Raw genomic sequence first — 19,672 nt, forward strand, 5'->3', positions numbered from 1 at the left:
TCACGGCAGCCTTCTCTAAGCCTGGGAGAAGGGATGGATTAGCCCCATTTTCCAGGTGAGCGACTGAGGCCTGAAGAGAGGAAGTAACTTGCCCAGGGCCACCCAGGAAGGCAGTAGCAGAGCTGGGATACTCACCCAGCCTGCCGAAGGGCCAGCTCAACACCTAGCCCCCCAGCTCCCTTCCTGTAAGGAGCTGCCTTGTTAGCAGCCCACAGCTTGCCCTGCACCCCTCTTCTCCCCGTGCTGAACGGCCCCCATGCTAATCCCCCGCCACGAGGCCAAGCCCCACTGCCCGACATCAGTGCTGCATCAGCTGCTGGTTACGTACTTGTATTTACTGGGGAGAAATTACAGCTGGCTCCTCACCAGAGAACCAGTGTCTTAACTCAGTAGCACTCACGGGGGAGCAGGGCCAGGCCACTGCGTGACCATGGCAGCACCTGCCCCGTGCCACCGTCCCTCTTTGCCCTGGGATCCAGCCGGCGCTAGGAGGTCAGATCGGTCCCCGTCTCTCCATCCAATGCCGAGCTGGTCAGAGTCTTTATGCCCCCCATCTGCGCCCATGGAAGATACAGAATGGAAGCGAGCCGTCTTGTTTCCCTTCCACCCCGGCTGGGTGCGGGGGCATCGTAGCCCTGCCCCTTGCAGACGGTGCGAGGGGGCCCCAAGGCCGAGCCGGGAACAACAGCAGGAGGTGCTCGGGCTGCCCTGCAGCTGCGTGGTGGGGCGGGGCCAGATCCTGGGGTGCGGCGAGTTCGCAGGCCTCAGCGGTGGTTGGCAAGGCTGCCCCGCGGGAGGGGAGGGGTGGCGGGCAAGGCACAGCTCGGTCCGGGCTGCTCCACGCCAGCGTGCCGGGCGCCCCCCACGCACACGCTTCAGTACACCACTTCGTAGACCGTGGCCTTCTTGTCGCCCGAGCCCGTGACAATGAACTTGTCGTTGAGCGAGATGTCGCAGCTGAGCACCGAGGAGGACTCTTTGGACTGAGAGGGGAGGGGCGGTTAGGAGAAGGACCCTGCCCCCATGGGGATAGCAAGGGGGGGAGAGCAGGGCCAGACAGGCCAGTGGCAAAGGAGACAAGTTAAACTCGGAGCCCAGCCCTTCGGAGGAGCCGAAGGCCCGTCGGCCCCAGGGAAAGCCGGCCACTGCGTAACCTGGCGCTCCGGGTTAGAGGAATTAGTTCAGGAGGCGCCGGGGGTCGAACTGGAGCCGTGGGGGCCAAAAGCAGGAACCACGATAGCGGCTCCTGCTCTAGCAAACTAGCCACACTCACCTGGCCGAAGAGCCACGTGGGCCTAGTGCGTTTCACCGCACCGCGGGCCCCTTCTGACGCCAAGCGGCTGCACCGCCCCATGCGGGGGGGCCGCAGGGTGAGCCGGCCCCAGCCCCACTGCCCGGGTCGGGAGAGTAACAACACCTGCGGGCTGCAACCCGAGGGCTTTGGCGCTGGCCAGTGGGGTCCTGCTTGGCTTCAGCCCTGGGCCCCATAAGTCTCAGCCAGCCCTCTGGCCCAGAGGGTCACTAGGGTCCATTCTGGCTACCGGGCAGCCCCAGACGGGCTGGGCAGTTGCTCTCACTCCCAGCCTGGCCGGTTTGCCCTGAACCTCCCAGCAGCGTGCCCTTCCCCACCTGGAAGATGCTGGCGCCGTAGGGCGTCCTCCAGGCGTTCAGCAGATTGTCCTTCCCTGTGCTCACGAACCATTTACCTGCGGCGGGAGAGCCTGCGGTCAGCAGGGCTGGGCCACGCGTGGGCGAGAGCCAGCAAAGGGGCATCTAATGCCCAGCACGGGCAGGGTCGACTCCCCGCCGCACAGTGCGCACGGTGGCCAGTCCTGCCCACGCAGCCCTCCATGCCCTGCCCAGCTCCTCTCTGTGTCCTGCAGATGGTCACTGAGCCCAACTCCAGCCCCCCCCGAGCTCTGCCGTCAGGCTGACATGAGACTGGGTGGCATTAGCAACGCCAGCCCACAGCCAAGGCCTGGTCCCCATCGTGCCAGGGCGGCACAGACAGGACGTGAAACTGCTCCTGCCCCAACGAGCTAGGGCCCCAAAGGGGGGAGGGGAAATTGAGGCCCAGAGCCAAGGTCACCCAGTAGGCCAGCAGCAGAGCCCAGAATAGAACCTTATTCTTGAGTCTCAGCCACTGCCCTACCCACTAGGCTGTGCAGCCCTTGGGCCGGCCTGAGCGCGTATCTCCGCTTGCACTCCTACCGCAGGAGGCGAATTTGAGGGAGAGGACGCAGCTCTCATGCAGGTGGAGCTGGTACTTCTCCGGCTTGGCCACGTGCAGGATCTCCACGTTGCTGCTCTCCATGCCCACGGCGAGCCACTCCCCCGAGGGGCAGTAACCCAGCGAGAAGATCTGGGGAGAGGGCAGAATCAGGCACCAGGAAACGGGTCCCTCCGAGGGAGGGGCGAGCGCAGCACAGTGGCCTCCCCACCCGCTCCGGCGCTTGGTGCCCCTTGGCCAATGTTCCCCGTAAGCTGCGCCGTGCACATCAGCGTACACAACAAAATGCATTCCGCACATGGATGGAAGGCGTTAGAGGGAACACTGCCATGGCCCACCCACCTGGGAGCTGAAGTCGTGTTGCTGCAGCTGGCGCCCCTCCCGCAGGTCCCAGCATCGCACCGTGTTATCCAGCCCCCCCGTCCACAGCTTGGTGCCGTAGTTGGAGATATCGATGCAGCTGGCACCGTCCGTGTGGCCCTGGAACTGCCTGGAGGGGAGAGAGGGGCCGTCAGGCGCCGTCGCCTGCTGCAGCTTAGGGGCCTGTGGCCAGGGACAGGGCAGCACCTCCCCTCTCCAGCAGCGCCGCAATGCATCCTGGGAAGGGATGCCCAGCGCTCACCTGACCAGCGTCTGGGTCTGCAGGGCCCACACCCGCAGCCCATTCACCCCAAGTGTGAGCAGCACCAGCCAGCTGCAAGCACCAGGGGTCACCCACTTGGCCCGGCAGGGGGGCTGTGTGGAGGTGCGGGGGAGGGGGGCTCACCTGACCATGGTCTGGTTCTGCAGGTCCCACACCACGATGTTGCCGTCGCTGCAGCAGGAGAAGCAGACCTTGGCGTCAGGGCTGATGGCCAGGGCGTAGCAGGCGGGCGCCGAGGAGGTCAGCTCCGCCTTGATGCGGGGGGTGGGCGCGGCCAGGTCCCAGATGGACAAGGTGCTGGCCTCGCCCCCCACGATGAGGCTGCGCCCGTCCGGGAGGAGCTTGCAGGACCGGATGTAGTTGTCGCGGTTCTGGGGACGGAGCGGGAGCAGCGCCCATGAAGCCAGTCACTGCAGAGTGTGTGGGGGGGGCGATCTAGTGCCCCTCAAGGCTCAGGGGAACGTCTCCCCCGAAGTCAGCAGACTTTGGTTCAGCCCCCAGGTGCCAGCCGCAGGCTGTGCCTGCCCAGTGCCACCTGTCCTGGGAGGAGGCGCCTGGGCCAGGCCTCAGTGGAGGTTGGTGGAATTCCCCCTGCAGGGCTCTAAACTTTTGCAGGCCCTGAAGCAATTTCGACCTTACTCCAAAGCAGTCCCAGGTCCCCACCTCTGCTGCCACCCCCAAGCTGACCCGTGTCCTGCCCACTGCCAGGGGGCTACAGCCCTTGGCAAAACGGCCTGGGGGTTTTGGCTGTGTCAAGACCATGAGGGGCAGGACAATTAAATGACTCACCTGAGGCCACACAGAGAGTCTGTGGCAGAGCGAGGAACTAACCCCACTCTCCTGTAGCCCCGGCCAACTCCTTACAGAAGCCCATTGGTTGTTCCTCGTGACTGAGGCTGCCAGCGCCCCGCGATGGACACTGGCCTGTTTACCCTCCATTACGCTGTGGCATGGGAGGGACAGCAAAGCCTGCCCACCCTTCCTGCAACGCGCCCGGCCTGGCTGTGCGGAACCAGCCCTCAGGCTGCCGCTGCTGCAGGCCTAGCCCTGCCACGCTTGGGCCACTGGCAGGGCCACCCAGGGCGTGAGGAATTGCACTGGACTGGGCATTTCCTGCACAGCTGGCTTAGGCCACCGGCTTCCGCCACGCGCCCCTCCCCCGGTCTGTGGCTCAGGTCAGGAGCCCAAACACCAGGGCGGTTCTGCACGTGGCCGAGCCTGAGCTGTTCCCCATGCTCAGGGACACCCCCAAGTGCTGCAGGGACGAGCCGTCACACCCCGCTGCGCAGCGCCGTCCAGGCAGGGCAGGCGCCGGTGTCGCTGGCGTGCTAATGAGCAGGGCCCCGGGGTAGCTCAATTATTAATGGCTTTTGCTTGTGACGAGGGTTTTCTAGCGGCGGAGCCATGCCAGGCCCTGCTGCTCCCCGCGTCTTGAGGATGCAGCCGCGCATTCAGCGCCACCCCGCCCTTTCACACCACTATGTGGGCAAGGCTCCTGTGCTGGCTCCGTGGGGAAACTGAGGCAGGGGACATGAAGGTTGGGCTTTGCACACACGCTCCTGGGGGAGCAGAGCGGGACCTACGCAGGGCCCAGCCCTCGGTGGGTGCAAGGCCAAGCCTAGGACCCACAGCAGGGGCCTTGGGAAGGTGCCACGCCAGCTCACTACACTGACAATCTCCAGTGCATAGCACCTGCCTTTGGCTACAGGGCCAAATCCTCGGCTGGCGTCCCCGCAGCCATGGCAACCTCCCCACTAGGGACCTGGTCCTCAAGGGCAGCAAGGAAGCATGCTGGGTCCAGCAGAAGCAGCCTCCTCCCTGCGTCCCTGCCGGGCTAAGGACGAAGCCCTGACCCATTTCTGCAGCTCACGTCCCGCACACCCGCCCCCCCCCCTTACCAGGCAGTCCAGCTGCGCCACAGGCGTCTTGGCCCCAGACTGCCCCACGTCCCACACCTTCACGCAGCCCTTGCCCCCCGTGTACACGTGCTGCGTGGAGCTGCTGATGGTGACGGCGCAGACCACCTCGCCGTGGGTCAGGGTGTGCAGCTGGCGGGCATGCCGGGGGATGCCGGTGCCGATGAGGGCGTCGGGCGGGAAGGGGACCGGCTGCATCTGCCCGTCGGCGCTCACGTGGAAGGAGTAGGCGCTGGAGGAGCAGGAGAGGCGGGTGAGCTGGCAGGGCTTAGAGACATGCAGCCCTCCTGGGCATAACGCGCTCAGCCCCTTCTGTCCTGTCATTTCCAGCGGGCTGTGCTTAGGGTTCCCTGCCAGGGGAGGCTGGAAGCGGAGGGGCCGCTCCAGGCAGGTACATACCCAGCCCCCTTACTGTCGCAGTAGGTAAGCCTCGGCCAGCTGTAGTGTATTGGTCCAGGAGGGAGGGCAGGCCTGTAAACCTCAGCATCCCAATAGGGAAACTGAGTCCGAGAGCGAGGCAGCAACTCAGCCAGGGAGTTGGGGGCCCAGCAGGGAATCGACGCCAGGGATACGGAGTCTCACCACGGTGCCGACTACTGGGCCAGCCTTCCCCGAAGCAGCAGCGTGGCCATGGCCTGTTTGGTGCCATAGGCCAGTGGCAGCTTGGACACGCCGTATCCCGCCACCTCCCCTCACCAATTCCACCCCCCCCCCGCCCTCAGCCCCTGCCCGGAGGCGTCTGCACTTACGGTTTCCCGCCGGGGATGGCCGGCAGAGAGGAGGAGACCGTGGACGCCCTCAGGTGCGGGTGGGATTCAAAAGCCACCTGCAAAGGCCAAGGGAGCACAGTCCACAAAGCGGCGCGCCGGGGAGGGGCCGTAGGGACCCCCGGCACCGAGGCTGGGGGAGGACGCCCTCTCCTGCAGGAACATCACAGGGCGGGGGGCACAGCTGACACCAGGGTCCCTCCCAAGGGCCAATTTCTGCTCCGCTGTTGCGGGCTGCACAGCTGGGCCAGGAGCAGGGCGCCCCGGCCAGCCCCGTTCCACCGGGGAGAGGTGCCCCATGGGAGCAGACTGGCCCATGCCCTGCACCCAGTCCCCCCGCTGGGGCTGCGCGGGCACCGGCGCGACTCACCAGAGGGGACCGTCCGTACATCACCGTCCCGCTGACTTGCGGCGAGAGGTGGATGCTCACGTACGTGCTGGGTGCGGCGAGCTCCCCATTGAGGGTGGCGTGAGGCACCACCCCGAAGGAGGCTGGGTAGGTGCTGGGCACACTCAGGGGGCTGCGCAGAGCTGCGGGGTGGGAGAAGAGAGGCAGCCGTGAGCAGCACGCCTGGGTGCTTGTCACCCACCTTGCCCCAGTGTGGGCCATGGGCAGCTGGGGCTGAGCCTGGGCGCACGGAGAGCCAGCTCTGTGAGTCAAGAGCTTGTGTGCAGTACCACAGCGGCACCATGAACTGAGGCACCTGGCTGAGGTCTGGGCCCTGCTGTGCTACAGGCTGTACAGAGACACGGTGAGACAGCTGCAGCCTCAAAGGTCGCAGGGAAGGTGAACAAAGGGGAGGAGGGGAAACCGAGGCACAGACTGGCGGCAGGACGTGCCCAAGGTCACCCAGTGGATCAGTGGCAGAGCCAAGAATAGCAGCTAGGTCTTGTGAGTGCCAGGCCAGCGGCCCCGAGCCACGCGGCCTTTCCTGCCCTGGATGGCGAGGCTCTGAAATCCCTCTAAACCGGGCTCCGACGGAATTAAGCAAGCGAGTTCCAAGCTGAGCCCAGGAGATTTCTCCTCTCGGGTCCCACTGGCTTATCGAGATCCACGCCCAGCCCCCGCCCTTCCGCCGGCATCACTGGGCAGCATAGACCAGGGCGCCAGGTCTCCATGCCTTGCTCAGATCCCACTTTGGAAACTAGCCCCGGGCATCTAACGCCTTGGGGCCGCGGCGCTGGGTAGCTCAGGCTAGTGCGGGAGCACCAGTGACCTCCTGCCTTGCAGGGGCAGCCGAGTGTCAGAACAAGCCAGTCTCCCGGCCCAGGGCCCTTTCGCTCTCTGCCCGCGTGCGGCAGGAGTTTGCAGGGTGTGCGGATTGCCCCGGAGCAGCGCTGGGACTGGTGCAGGGGGAGTGCCCGGCTCTCACGGTCGGCACTGGGACTGGTGCAGGGGGAGTGCCCGGCTCTCACGGTAGGCGCTGTGACTGGTGCAGGGGCAGTGCCCGGCTCTCACGGTCGGCACTGGGACTGGTGCAGGGGGAGTGCCCGGCTCTCACGGTAGGCGCTGTGACTGGTGCAGGGGCAGTGCCCGGCTCTCACGGTCAGCGCTGGGACTGGTGCAGGGGGAGTGCCCGGCTCTCACGGTCAGCGCTGGGTGCAGGGGGAGTGCCCGGCTCTCACGGTCAGCGCTGGGTGCAGGGGGAGTGCCCGGCTCTCACGGTTGGCGCTGGGTGCAGGGGCAGTGCCCGGCTCTCACGGTCAGCGCTGGGTGCAGGGGCAGTGCCCGGCTCTCACGGTCGGCGCTGGGTGCAGGGGGAGTGCCCGGCTCTCACGGTCAGCGCTGGGTGCAGGGGGAGTGCCCGGCTCTCACGGTCAGCGCTGGGTGCAGGGGCAGTGCCCGGCTCTCACGGTCGGCGCTGGGTGCAGGGGGAGTGCCCGGCTCTCACGGTCAGCGCTGGGTGCAGGGGCAGTGCCCGGCTCTCACGGTCGGCGCTGGGTGCAGGGGGAGTGCCCGGCTCTCACGGTCAGCGCTGGGTGCAGGGACAGTGCCCGGCTCTCACGGTCAGCGCTGGGTGCAGGGGGAGTGCCCGGCTCTCACGGTCGGCGCTGGGTGCAGGGGGAGTGCCCGGCTCTCACGGTCAGCGCTGGGTGCAGGGGGAGTGCCCGGCTCTCACGGTCGGCGCTGGGTGCAGGGGGAGTGCCCGGCTCTCACGGTCAGCGCTGGGTGCAGGGGGAGTGCCCGGCTCTCACGGTCGGCGCTGGGTGCAGGGGGAGTGCCCGGCTCTCACGGTCGGCGCTGGGTGCAGGGGCAGTGCCCGGCTCTCACGGTCGGCGCTGTGACTGGTGCAGGGGGAGTGCCCGGCTCTCACGGTCGGCGCTGGGTGCAGGGGCAGTGCCCGGCTCTCACGGTCGGCGCTGTGACTGGTGCAAGGGGAGTGCCCGGCTCTCACGGTTGGCGCTGGGTGCAGGGGCAGTGCCCGGCTCTCACGGTCGGCGCTGGGTGCAGGGGCAGTGCCCGGCTCTCACGGTCGGCGCTGTGACTGGTGCAAGGGGAGTGCCCGGCTCTCACGGTCGGCGCTGGGTGCAGGGGCAGTGCCCGGCTCTCACGGTCGGCGCTGTGACTGGTGCAAGGGGAGTGCCCGGCTCTCACGGTCAGCGCTGGGTGCAGGGGCAGTGCCCGGCTCTCACGGTCGGCGCTGTGACTGGTGCAAGGGGAGTGCCCGGCTCTCACGGTTGGCGCTGGGTGCAGGGGCAGTGCCCGGCTCTCACGGTCAGCGCTGGGTGCAGGGGCAGTGCCCGGCTCTCACGGTCGGCGCTGTGACTGGTGCAGGGGGAGTGCCCGGCTCTCACGGTCGGCGCTGGATGCTGGGGGAGTGCCCGGCTCTCACGGTCGGCGCTGGGTGCAGGGGGAGTGCCCGGCTCTCACGGTCAGCGCTGGGTGCAGGGGGAGTGCCCGGCTCTCACGGTCGGCGCTGGATGCAGGGGAAGTGCCCGGCTCTCACGGTCGGCGCTGGGTGCAGGGGCAGTGCCCGGCTCTCACGGTCAGCGCTGGTTGCAGGGGGAGTGCCCGGCTCTCACGGTCGGCGCTGGTTGCAGGGGCAGTGCCCGGCTCTCACGGTCGGCGCTGGGTGCAGGGGCAGTGCCCGGCTCTCACGGTCGGCGCTGGGTGCAGGGGGAGTGCCCGGCTCTCACGGTCGGCGCTGGGTGCAGGGGGAGTGCCCGGCTCTCACGGTCGGCGCTGGGTGCAGGGAGAGTGCCCGGCTCTCACGGTCGGCGCTGGGTGCAGGGGGAGTGCCCGGCTCTCACGGTCGGCGCTGGGTGCAGGGAGAGTGCCCGGCTCTCACGGTCGGCGCTGGGTGCAGGGGGAGTGCCCGGCCCTCACAGTCGGCGCTGGGTGCAGGGGGAGTGCCCGGCTCTCACGGTCGGCGCTGGGTGCAGGGGGAGTGCCCGGCTCTCACGGTCAGCGCTGGGTGCAGGGGGAGTGCCCGGCTCTCACGGTCGGCGCTGGGTGCAGGGGGAGTGCCCGGCTCTCACGGTCGGCCCTGGGTGCAGGGGGAGTGCCCGGCTCTCACGGTCAGCGCTGGGTGCAGGGGGAGTGCCCGGCTCTCACGGTCAGCGCTGGGTGCAGGGGGAGTGCCCGGCTCTCACGGTCGGTGCTGGGTGCAGGGGGAGTGCCTGGCTCTCACGGTCAGCGCTGGGTGCAGGGGGAGTGCCCGGCTCTCACGGTCAGCGCTGGGTGCAGGGGGAGTGCCCGGCTCTCACGGTCAGCTCTGGGTGCAGGGGAAGTGCCCGGCTCTCACGGTCAGCGCTGGGTGCAGGGGCAGTGCCCGGCTCTCACGGTCAGCACTGGGTGCAGGGGAAGTGCCCGGCTCTCACGGTCAGCACTGGGTGCAGGGGGAGTGCCCGGCTCTCACGGTCAGCGCTGGGTGCAGGGGGAGTGCCCGGCTCTCACGGTCAGCGCTGGGTGCAGGGGCAGTGCCCGGCTCTCACGGTCGGCGCTGGGTGCAGGGGCAGTGCCCGGCTCTCACGGTCGGCGCTGGGTGCAGGGGCAGTGCCCGGCTCTCACGGTCAGCGCTGGGTGCAGTCAGCCTGCACCTCGCTTCCCGGGCCCGGGCTTTCCGTGCGTGTCCCTTCAGTCGCACTGGTAGGGAGAAGCTATGGACAGAAGCCCGTGGAAAGTGGCACGGGGGCCACGGCAACCAAACATCTCGCGGGCCACACGTAGAACCCAATGGGCCACACGCGGCCACGGGCTGCTCCCCACTGCTGTGGACACACAAGCACAACCCCACAGAGAAATCCACCCCACACATGCGCAACCCCACAGAGAAATCCACCCCACACACGCACAACCCCACAGAGAAATCCACCCCACACACGCACAACCCCACAGCGAAATCCACCCCACACACGCGCAATCCCACAGCGAAATCCACCCCACACACGCGCAACCCCACAGAGAAATCCACCCCACACACGCGCAACCCCACAGAGAAATCCACCCCACACACGCACAACCCCACAGAGAAATCCACCCCACACACGCACAACCCCACAGAGAAATCCACCCCACACACGCGCAACCCCACAGCGAAATCCACCCCACACACGCGCAACCCCACAGAGAAATCCACCCCACACACGCGCAACCCCACAGAGAAATCCACCCCACACACGCACAACCCCACAGAGAAATCCACCCCACACACGCACAACCCCACAGAGAAATCCACCCCACACACGCACAACCCCACAGAGGAATCCACCCCACACACACGCAACCCCACAGAGAAATCCACCCCACACACGCGCAACCCCACAGAGAAATCCACCCCACACACGCGCAACCCCACAGAGAAATCCACCCCACACACGCGCAACCCCACAGAGAAATCCACCCCACACACGCGCAACCCCACAGAGAAATCCACCCCACACACGCGCAACCCCACAGAGAAATCCACCCCACACACGCACAACCCCACAGAGGAATCCACCCCACACACACGCAACCCCACAGAGAAATCCACCCCACACACGCACAACCCCACAGAGAAATCCACTCCACACACGCACAACCCCACAGAGAAATCCGGCGCCAGCTCACAGCACCCTGGTCTCTGGGAGGGGTCAGGGTCTGATGTGCCAGAAGGAGAGGCGGCCCCCCCCGGCCTCCCCGGTTCCCCCGGCCCTCCTGCAACATTCGCCTTGGGTGGGGAGGCAAATACATTAGGATCCAATAATTGTATCATTATCCCAGGGTCCCACCTGCCCCAACCCCGGGGGCCCTTTGTTACTAGGCACTTCGCAAACACAGGAGATGAAATGCCTGAAATCTCTTTTTCACGGCTGGCACAGGGAGCTTAAGGCCCAGATACTCAAAGGTCTTTAGACACTTGAGTTAGGTGCCTTTGAAGATCTGGGCCTAAATGATTTGCTCTAGGCCATGCAAAGAGTCTGTGGCAGAGCAGTCCCTAAAAGACAACCTTCCCTTGCCAGCTCTTTCCTGAGCCCACCAGCCAATGTGCCTTGCTCAGCCTTGTTTTCACATGCAGAACCAGAAATATGATTAGTCAGAAAACAATGTGGAGCCCTTTCCAAAATACAGATTCAATTTTTGTGGCTCTGAATTCCTGCAGCAGTGAGTCCCACCAGTTGACACAAACCATATGATGGACCCAGACCCGAGAAGCAAGGAGGGCCTTGCATGCCACAGCAGGCTCCCGGCACCTTGATGCATCATGCCTGTCAGTGTAAGTGACTGACACACTGTATTCCACAGCAGAATCACTTTCATAAAATTGGCTGTGATACAGGTGGAAATCCAGAGCCCTGTACATGGGTGACTGCATCAGCTGATGTGTACAGAACACCACCCACTCCTGCACGCACACATGTGCTTTGTGATGAGGCCAGGCAGTGTCTCAGAAGGACACAGACGCCTTAGAGAGACTCACTGATGGTGTCGGTAGCAGGCGGCTTGGAGGAAAGTTGCCGGAGGTGGGAGGCCGAGCTGGGGCCGGGCGTTACGGAGTCCCGTGGTGGAGAGGAGCTGGAGGACTTGGAGGCGGGAGTGTTGGCGGAGACATCGTTCTACAGTGGAAAGGAGATAGGGAGGCATTTTTCACGGTGCCCTGCTAGCCAAGAACCCCCAAACGCGACCTTGGCTCCCATGAAACCTCTCACCACCCCAGTGTGGGAAACTGAGGTACAGCGCGGCAGTGACATTTGTCCAAGTTCACAAAGAGATTCCGTGGCTGGGCTTGGTACAGAACCTACGAGTCCCAGCTCCCAGCCCCTCGCACAGCGTCCACCCCTAGGACTGGAGCCCCCTCCTGCCTGGAGCTGGGACACCCACCACCAGAGTTTTGACTCCCAAAGAGAACCCCCCCTCCATGTAATGCCCACACAGAGCAACTGCAGGCAGCCCCCACCCCCGGGCTGCGCACACCAGCTCTTTGCAGGATGGGGCCCATCTCTGACAACCAGCCCCCTTGCAGGATGGGGCCCTTCTCCCAGCCACCCTGCCCTGCTGGCGGTGCCGCTGCACGATCCCAGATCTGCCTTCCTCGGGTGGAAATCCAAGTGGAGGCTGCAAAGCTCACACCACTCAGGGCCTTTTGCCTGCCCCAATCAGACTGTCCCAGAGAAAGGCCAGCAGCGCTAACAAGGCTCCCGAACCCCTGCAGCCGGCAGATTGCTCCTGCTGGACCCTCTCGCTCCTCCCCGTGGGAGCTAGGCTAGGGCTGACGGTGCAATCAATAGCCTCGCTCCCAGGCCGCTCGCCTGCTGATGTTTCAATCGGCGAAGCAGGCGGCCGCGGGGCCAATCGATGGATTGCGCAGCACGCGGCGCAGCCCAGGGGAATTCTGCAGGCAGCCGAATGGAAAATACCTGCAGAGCCGGGCTCCAGTGACCAGCGCCGTGACCGGCACGCGCCGCCTGCCAGGCCGCGGGGGGGGGGGGGGGGGGGGGGGGCGCCAGCGATAGCAGGGATGCAGGATTCACGAACTAGGCTCATTGGTCAGGGCCTGCTGGTGCTCCCCCAGGCGTTACACGTGGTACGGAGGGGCTGAGGCGAGACCCGGGGCGGGGAACTGGCTGGCCCAAGGAGGGGCAGCGAGTCAGTAAAGAGCAAGGAACAGAACCCGCGTGTCCTGGCTCCTAGGCCCCTCCTGCTCCAACCACTAGGCAGCAAAGCCCCCACAAGCCTTCCCTCTCGCTCCCCCGCCCTTAACCCGGAGTGCGGGGAGGCCCTCCAGGGGCCATGCTGAGCGGGGTGACTGCAGTGTGTTGTGGCTTGCAGGGTTAACCCTCTGGGGATTGGTTCCTGGGCTTCTGGCAGGCGCTCAGGGCTGGAGCCGGAGGGAAGGACCCTGGCAGCATGGGCAGGAAGGGAGTGTCAGGAGGAGAAACCCAGCGTGTCGCGCCCTCCCCCATCTCTCTACCTGGCCAGCCCGACTTGATCCCTCCAACGACCAGGAGCTACTGGGGAGAGGGGGCCACTGGCCATGTCACTGCCCCCCCAGCTCAGGGAAGGGCCAGGACAACCCCCCTCCGCCCTGGCCCCGCCTCGTTCCCAGCCCCCTCCCCTGAGCAATGCAGCCTGGGAGATGAGAGGGGTGGGGGGGAAGCAGAGCAACAGGGACCCAGCTGATGATGGGGGCAGTCCCACCCCCTCCTGCCGGTGAGTGTGTGTGGGGGGGCCTGACCCCTTCTGCTGCGCTAGACTCCTGCCTCCCCCAGACGCCCAGAGACTCTGGCCTGGCACCCTCCTGCCCACTCCGTTTGGGGGCGCATGCCCCTTGTGCCCCCCACACCCTGCTTACCCCATTGCCAGTCCATGGCCCCCTGGGCAGGGAACCAGCATGGGGATGTGGGGTGCTGGGGGAAATGCAGTGCAGGATGGGGGCAGGGTCCTTTCCTGGTGGCTGGCAGGGCCAGGGACGTGGGGGGCAGGGAGTAACAGGATGGGCACTCACGAAGGGCTTGAGGGGTTAAGGGCCAGTGGGGCCCACGCAGTTGCCTGTCATGAGGAAAGGAGCAGGCGGGATTGTGGGGGCAGCATCTCCTTCCCTGACCCAGAGTTTCAGCCGGGGCACCTCCCGGCACCTCGCCTGCAAGGTGCCAATCGCAGACCCATTGGCCAGGCACTCGGCTGCAGCAAGGAGAGACACCAGGGGCAGTGCCCCCTGCGAGACTGGGGGTCCCCTCCCCATCCCACAGCCTCTGCAGCTTGCAGCCCATCACCTTACCAGGCTCTGGTCCTTCCCTTTGAGAGGTGTGGCGCTCCGGCTGGAGGCCAGGGAGGCAGGGCTTTCTGGCATGTCCCTGCGGGCAGGTGGGAGCTTGGCGCTGGGTGCATGGGCAGGGCTGCTGGGCTCAGACGGCGGATCCTGCAGCGGGAAAGACGACAGAGCTTTCAGAAAGGAGTGAACTGGCACCCAGCGCAGACAGCCAGCAGGGCCAGCAGCAGTCGGCTCTCCTCCTGCCGGTCTGAGCCCAAGCGTCAGAGCTACGCAGGTGGGGGAGCAGAATCCAGCCCTGCTTTTGCAGAGGGACACAAGTTCAGGAGAAAATCGGCTCGTCTTTTCAATGCCCAGGCAAATTGCAAAGCCACATTCATTCTCGCTTGCTCTCTCTTAATGCAATTGGCTGGGAGAAGTGGGGAACGCCTGCTGATTGGCTACAATATAATCAACCAGGCAGACAAAACGACTGTTTGCAAATCAGTCGAGTGTCCAGGACAGACACCTCCAGGTTGCCGACCTCACGTGCCCAGAAAGTCATGGTGAGATTTTTTTTAAATAACAACTTTGGGGTTCTTTCTCTTTGCCTTTCCGAGGTCTCGTGTCCCAGCTTCTCCCCACAGTCAGGAAGGCTGGAAACTGAGGGTTGGTTGGTTTGTTTTTAAAGAAAACTTGATTCTGATGCGTTCACGTGACTTCCAGAATGGGGGCTTCTCGAACACCAGCAAAAATCACAAGACTTGTGATCGTAGAGTCCTAGAACACTAGAACTGGAAGAGACCTTGAGAGGTCCCCTGCCCTCACAGCACCATCTAGATCAGTGTTTCTTGAGCTTTTTAAGACGGAGGAACCCAAACAACAATTGTTTTTATGAGGAACACCAAGGACTTTTTGTTGAGCAAAAAAAGAAAAAAAGAGGCTGGGGAAAAGTTATTGAGCAAAAAAAAATATATATATATATATATAGGGTTGGGGGGAAGATTATTGAGGGGGGGGGAAAAGTCGTGGCCATTTTGAACTCTGTTGTTCTCCGCGGCCCATCTCCGACTGCCCCGCGGCTCACCGGTATGCCAGGGAACACGGATCTAGGTCATCCCTGACAGGTGTGTGTCCAACCTGCTCTTAAATATCTCAAATGGTGGAGATTCCACAACCTCCCTGGGCCATTTATTCCAGGGTTTAACTGCCCTGACAGGTAGGAAGTTATTCCTCATGTCCAGCCTAAACCTCCCTTGCTGCAGTTTAAGCCCATTGCTTCTTGTCCTGTCCTCAGAGGCCAAGGAGAACAATTTTCCTCTCTCCTCCTTGTAACACCCTTTGATGTACTTGAAAACTGCTCTCACGTCCCCTCTCAGTCGTCTTTTCCAAACTAAACAAACCCAACTCTTTCCGTCTTCCCTCCCAGGTTATGGCTTCTAGACCTTTCATCATTCTTGTGGCTCTTCGCTGGACCGTGAGAGGTGTGAATCTGCCCAGGAGTTGCCGTCACTTACCATCAGGCCTGGTCTAGACACAGATTTCAGACCAGTACCCAGATATGGTTTTATGGGGACAGCTGCGAGCGGGGCCATACACCACTCGAGTTCATTCCCCTTTCGGAGTAGCTGTTACTTTTATACTGACCTATCCTGGACTGGAGCTGTACCAGTACCGCTACCGTAATATACATTGCGTGTCTAGACATGGCCTTAGGAGATCTAATTAAAAACTTCTCACTCACCTCATCCACTACTAGGTTATAATCACTCTTATCCCCGTCGCTGTCCTGCCAGTGGGGGAAACAGAGCAAGGAACAATTAAAACAGCAAAACACCGACACAGGCCAGATCTTGGCAGTGTTGCCTAGTGGTTCAAGCACTTGAGTGTGACTCAGAAGACCTGGGATCTAGTCCTAGCTCTGCCACTGGGCAGTTACGGCACCGCTGTCTGCCTCAGTTTCCCCATCTGGAAAATGGGACTGATGAGACGGATGTCCTTTGTTTTATGTTAAGAGATGGAAACCACTAGAAAAACCCAAGGGGTATTTATGATCTTGCCACACTCTTGGCATGTCTCTCTGACCTGAAACCCATGGAAACGAGGGGAATGTTTCCCTGCCAAACTCAAGGGGCTTTGGATCTGACCCCACAAAAGCAGTCTGTCAGCTGAGCAGAGACCCACAAGTCCCTCGGATTTAAGGTCTCCTTGTGGAATTCTTTTTTAAGGCGGTTTCCCAAATATTTTCTGCAGCACTTTCAAGCTAGTACATAAGGCTGAAAAGTCCCGTCTGGTTACAAAGCGCTGCAGAGTCGTTATTTCCTACCCCCATCGGCACTGGAGCAGGTGGAACTTTGGTTTTGTTATAATCATCATCTCTCGGCTTTCTCCCCCACAGCACCTGCAGCATCTGGGAGACAAATCCCACAGCCTCCAGCCAACATTAAAAACAGCCACAGGCAGGGCAGGGGTATAATCGTTAGCAGTGTTAGCGCAGAGCCAAACGCTCTCAGCTGAGACTGGGGCGCTGCTGTGCTGGGTGCTGTACATACAACTATCGAGAGATGGTCAGGCTGCAATCAGTCTAGACCAGACAGAGCAAGGGGAAACTGAGGCACAGAGAGGCAATGTGACTTAACCAAGGTCGCCCAGCAGGTCAGAAAAGAATGCTGGTCTCCCAAGCCCCAGTCCAGTGCACTAACCACTGAGCAATGCTACCTGTCTATGTGACCCCCTAATGAGAGAGGCTGGAGTAGAGATTCTGTTCTGGACAAAGCCCAAGCTCTTCTCCATTTGCCTCCAAAGACTCCAGTAGGGACTCAAGCTCCCCCAGGTTCCTGTGTGTATGTGGGGGGGGGGGGGGGGTCTCGGTCGCACCAAGACTGCCCCAGCAAACCCATTGTGGCTACAGCATCAGGGACGTCCCCCAACCCAGGGCTCTCTCTTGGGATGCACGCGCTCCCACCCGCGGGCCGGACTCTCACCAGGAAACTGGCACAACGACAGGTCGCCCCAGCAGAATCTGGCTCATTGACATGGAAGCCAAGTGATGTCTGTGAGCAAGGCCCATCCCTGCCCAGGGATGCTGCCCGATTGATTCACTTCCCCAGCCTTCCCTCCCGTCAGGCATCCGGCTCCTCACCCCGCAGGGCCGGGACTAGAACTCCGGCCCTTAGACGCCCAGCGCGGTGCCCTACCCACTGAACCGGGAGAGTCTGGGGACGGCTGAGCAGGCCCCTCCCCTTGCCTCTCTTGGCGCGTCCCCTGCACCGCACTCACGTAATGTCCTGGCAGGTCCTTCTCCTCCCGTTTCCGCTTGACCCCCGCGCCGCCCGGCCGCTCCTCGTCCTGCAGGCTCTCGGGAGGGGAGGCGGAAATGCTCTGCTCCGGCAAATCAAGAGGAGCCCGAGTTAATGCCCAGCCAGAGTCCCAGCAGCTGCCAAGCTACTTCCCACAGCTTCCTGCCGGCAGGCCAAGGGGAGCAGGCTCAGCCCACGGCTGGCAGCATGCGTGGCCCAGCTCCTTTCGGGGTGGAGGATGGACCCCGGCATCTGAACCCCCCTCAGAGGCCGGCAGAGACTTGGGATCCAGGGTCTTTTCGATTCCGCAGCTCAGCCGATCTCCCTGCCAGCCGGGGTGAAAGTGGCTTGGCACTGGCCCCATCCTGCCCCCTCCCTGGGAGCCCCATCCTGCCCCCTCCCTGCCAGCTCATGCCCTCAGCCCCTGTGACCTGCCCCCACAAACGCGCCAGCTGGCACTGTGCAAAATCACCCCGCACATAAAAAGGGGGAGGCGGGTTTTATCCTCCTGGCCCGAGAGACGGGTACTCAGAGACGGGATGCTGGGTTCTAGTCCTGCCCCTGGGGCAGAGTGCAACCTACAAGGTTAGCGCGGGAAGGGGACTTGGAGACAGGACTCCTGGGTCCTGCTCCTGGCTCAGGGAGGCAGGATTTTGTCTAAGGGTCAAACATAGATCAGGGAGTCCAGACTCCCAAGTTCTGCTACCAAGAGCAGCAGGGTGGGGAGTCTGGACTCCAAGGTTCCAGGCCAACTTCTGTCCTGGACTGACTCAGGCAAACTGCTTCTCTGCATCTCAGTTTCCCCATCTGCACAATCAGGGCGATGCTCTTTACTTGCCTCCCACGGAGGGGGGAGACCAGGAGGCTGAATTCACTGACTGGTTATCAAGGGCTCAGAGATCTCCTTGAAAAGGCCTTCACCAATCGCTTCGTCAGTTTCACATTCTGCCCTTAGCTCCCATGGTTCCCTGGAAGCTGCCACCCACCAGAGTCAAAGGCTCCCCAGCTGATGAGCAGAGCGCCCATGGCTGGCAGCATATATTTCTACTAGTGGTGCGCACATCTGCACGTGCCTTGGTGCACATAACAACATTTATTCTGCACAGGGATGGAAACCAGTAGAGGGAACATTGGCAAGAACAACCTGAAGAGCCGGAAGCCCATGCCAATATTCCTTCTCTGCCCCATGCCCCCCGCCGCGGGGCACGGACACTGTCCAGACACCGCATGCCATTTCCACAGCGGGTTCTGCGCTTGCACTGACGGGAGAGAGGGCTGATCAGCCCACCCGCCCCGCGAGGCCGCAGCGAGCCTTGCCAAAGCCAGCGCAGCCTGGCTGCCGGCATCTGGATGGGGGGGAGGGGTCACTTCAAGGAGAGATACCAGCCAGCACATGCAGACAGATCTGTGCAGCAGGTGGGCCTCATAAATGACCTATTTAAATAAACATTTTCCAGAAGGAAAGGGGGGGCAGAAGAGCCACCCCCTGCTCCGCCCCCAGCCGAGGAAGCGCTGGCTCTGTGCAGAGCTGTTTGTGTAGGGGCTAAATTAAAACAACAGTTGAGTAACGCGGCCTCCCTTAGTGCCTGGACTTGAAGGCAGTTCCGCCCCTTGGGAGATAATGAGGCATGACAGGAATGGAAAATCCCCAGCCACCGTCTACTGTTTGCGCTGCACTTGGCCTTAACCCCTTCACCACTGGAACAAGGAGCGTGGAGAAATCAAGAGCAGCAGCACGTCCCTCCCCCCAGCCCAGTCCCATTGGCACTGGGCTGGTGTCGATTTGATTGTAACTAAACCTGCGTGGGTGCCTTAAATCCCTTTATCCCTGCCATCAGGCGCTTCTGCTTCCTCTGACGATAATATCATCAACTTTCTCCTCCTCCTCCCACCCCCACACACCTGCTTTGGCCGGATTCTGATCCCCAGAGAACGGGTGTCAAATCTGGAGTGACGGTGCTGTGACAGGATCCTATTCGACCTCACCCAGCTCAGCGGTCGTAAGGATATCGGCAGGCCCGGGTTTCTAAGCGGGCTCTGGTGTTAGGGTGCCTGGGTTTTGGGGGCTCCTCTTGGGGAGTTGGGCACTCGCAGCTCCCAAGAGTTGTGTGTTTTCAGCATTTCCCACCCACCCCCGTCTCCTCCCCATGACCTTACACTTGCTCAGAGCTGCTCTCCCTCTCCCCTACTCAAAGTGGTCCAGAGTCAAGGACCTTTTCACCCCTCAGACGGTTAACTCTCAGAACGCCCTGCTGCAGGACACAACTAGCTTGCAGGGACTGCACATTTGTCTGAGCAGGGGTGGCCTCAGGTGTCAAGAGGAAAATGACAAAGGGCCATCAATCCTCCGGCTTCAGACCAAAAGCTCATCTGCGGCCGTGGCCAGGCAGACTTTCCCGCAGCCCACCCCGCTTGTTTTGGATTGTGTTTCTACTGCAGTAATGCCCGAGAGCCTCAGTCACGGACCACAACCCCATTGTGCAAGGCACTGTACAAACACAGATCGTATGTGCCCCAAAGAGCTTACACCTTCCTCTAAGAGTCTGGAATCGATCCCTGGTGGAGCAATCCAGCCGTAATCACTGCACTTCCTGTGCGGCGCCTGCCTGCCTAGCACATCACTGGTCCAGCCCACACCTTTTCCCA

General features: G+C 62.7%; 1 protein-coding gene across 3 annotated transcripts in view; it reads right to left on the bottom strand.

Annotated features, from left to right (window-relative positions):
- Window positions 1-314: 314 nt before the first annotated feature.
- The window catches only part of TLE2 (TLE family member 2, transcriptional corepressor), a 33,647-nt gene continuing 14,289 nt past the window's right edge, over window positions 315-19,672 (bottom strand). For all 3 annotated transcript variants that reach the window (XM_075902553.2, XM_075902552.2, XM_075902555.2), the window contains 12 exons: window positions 17,007-17,108; window positions 15,472-15,516; window positions 13,758-13,898; window positions 11,460-11,595; window positions 5,927-6,087; window positions 5,539-5,615; window positions 4,772-5,021; window positions 2,997-3,244; window positions 2,573-2,720; window positions 2,212-2,362; window positions 1,630-1,706; window positions 315-983 (listed from right to left, as the gene is read on the bottom strand). In XM_075902553.2, coding sequence (XP_075758668.2) covers window positions 876-983; window positions 1,630-1,706; window positions 2,212-2,362; window positions 2,573-2,720; window positions 2,997-3,244; window positions 4,772-5,021; window positions 5,539-5,615; window positions 5,927-6,087; window positions 11,460-11,595; window positions 13,758-13,898; window positions 15,472-15,516; window positions 17,007-17,108 — 1,644 coding nt within the window. In that variant the 3' untranslated portion in view covers window positions 315-875. The remainder of the gene's footprint in view (window positions 984-1,629; window positions 1,707-2,211; window positions 2,363-2,572; window positions 2,721-2,996; window positions 3,245-4,771; window positions 5,022-5,538; window positions 5,616-5,926; window positions 6,088-11,459; window positions 11,596-13,757; window positions 13,899-15,471; window positions 15,517-17,006; window positions 17,109-19,672) is intronic.

Source organism: Pelodiscus sinensis, chromosome 32 (genome assembly GCF_052426305.1).
Source record: "Pelodiscus sinensis isolate ZL-2025 chromosome 32, ASM5242630v1, whole genome shotgun sequence".
Taxonomy (NCBI): Eukaryota; Metazoa; Chordata; order Testudines; family Trionychidae; genus Pelodiscus; species Pelodiscus sinensis.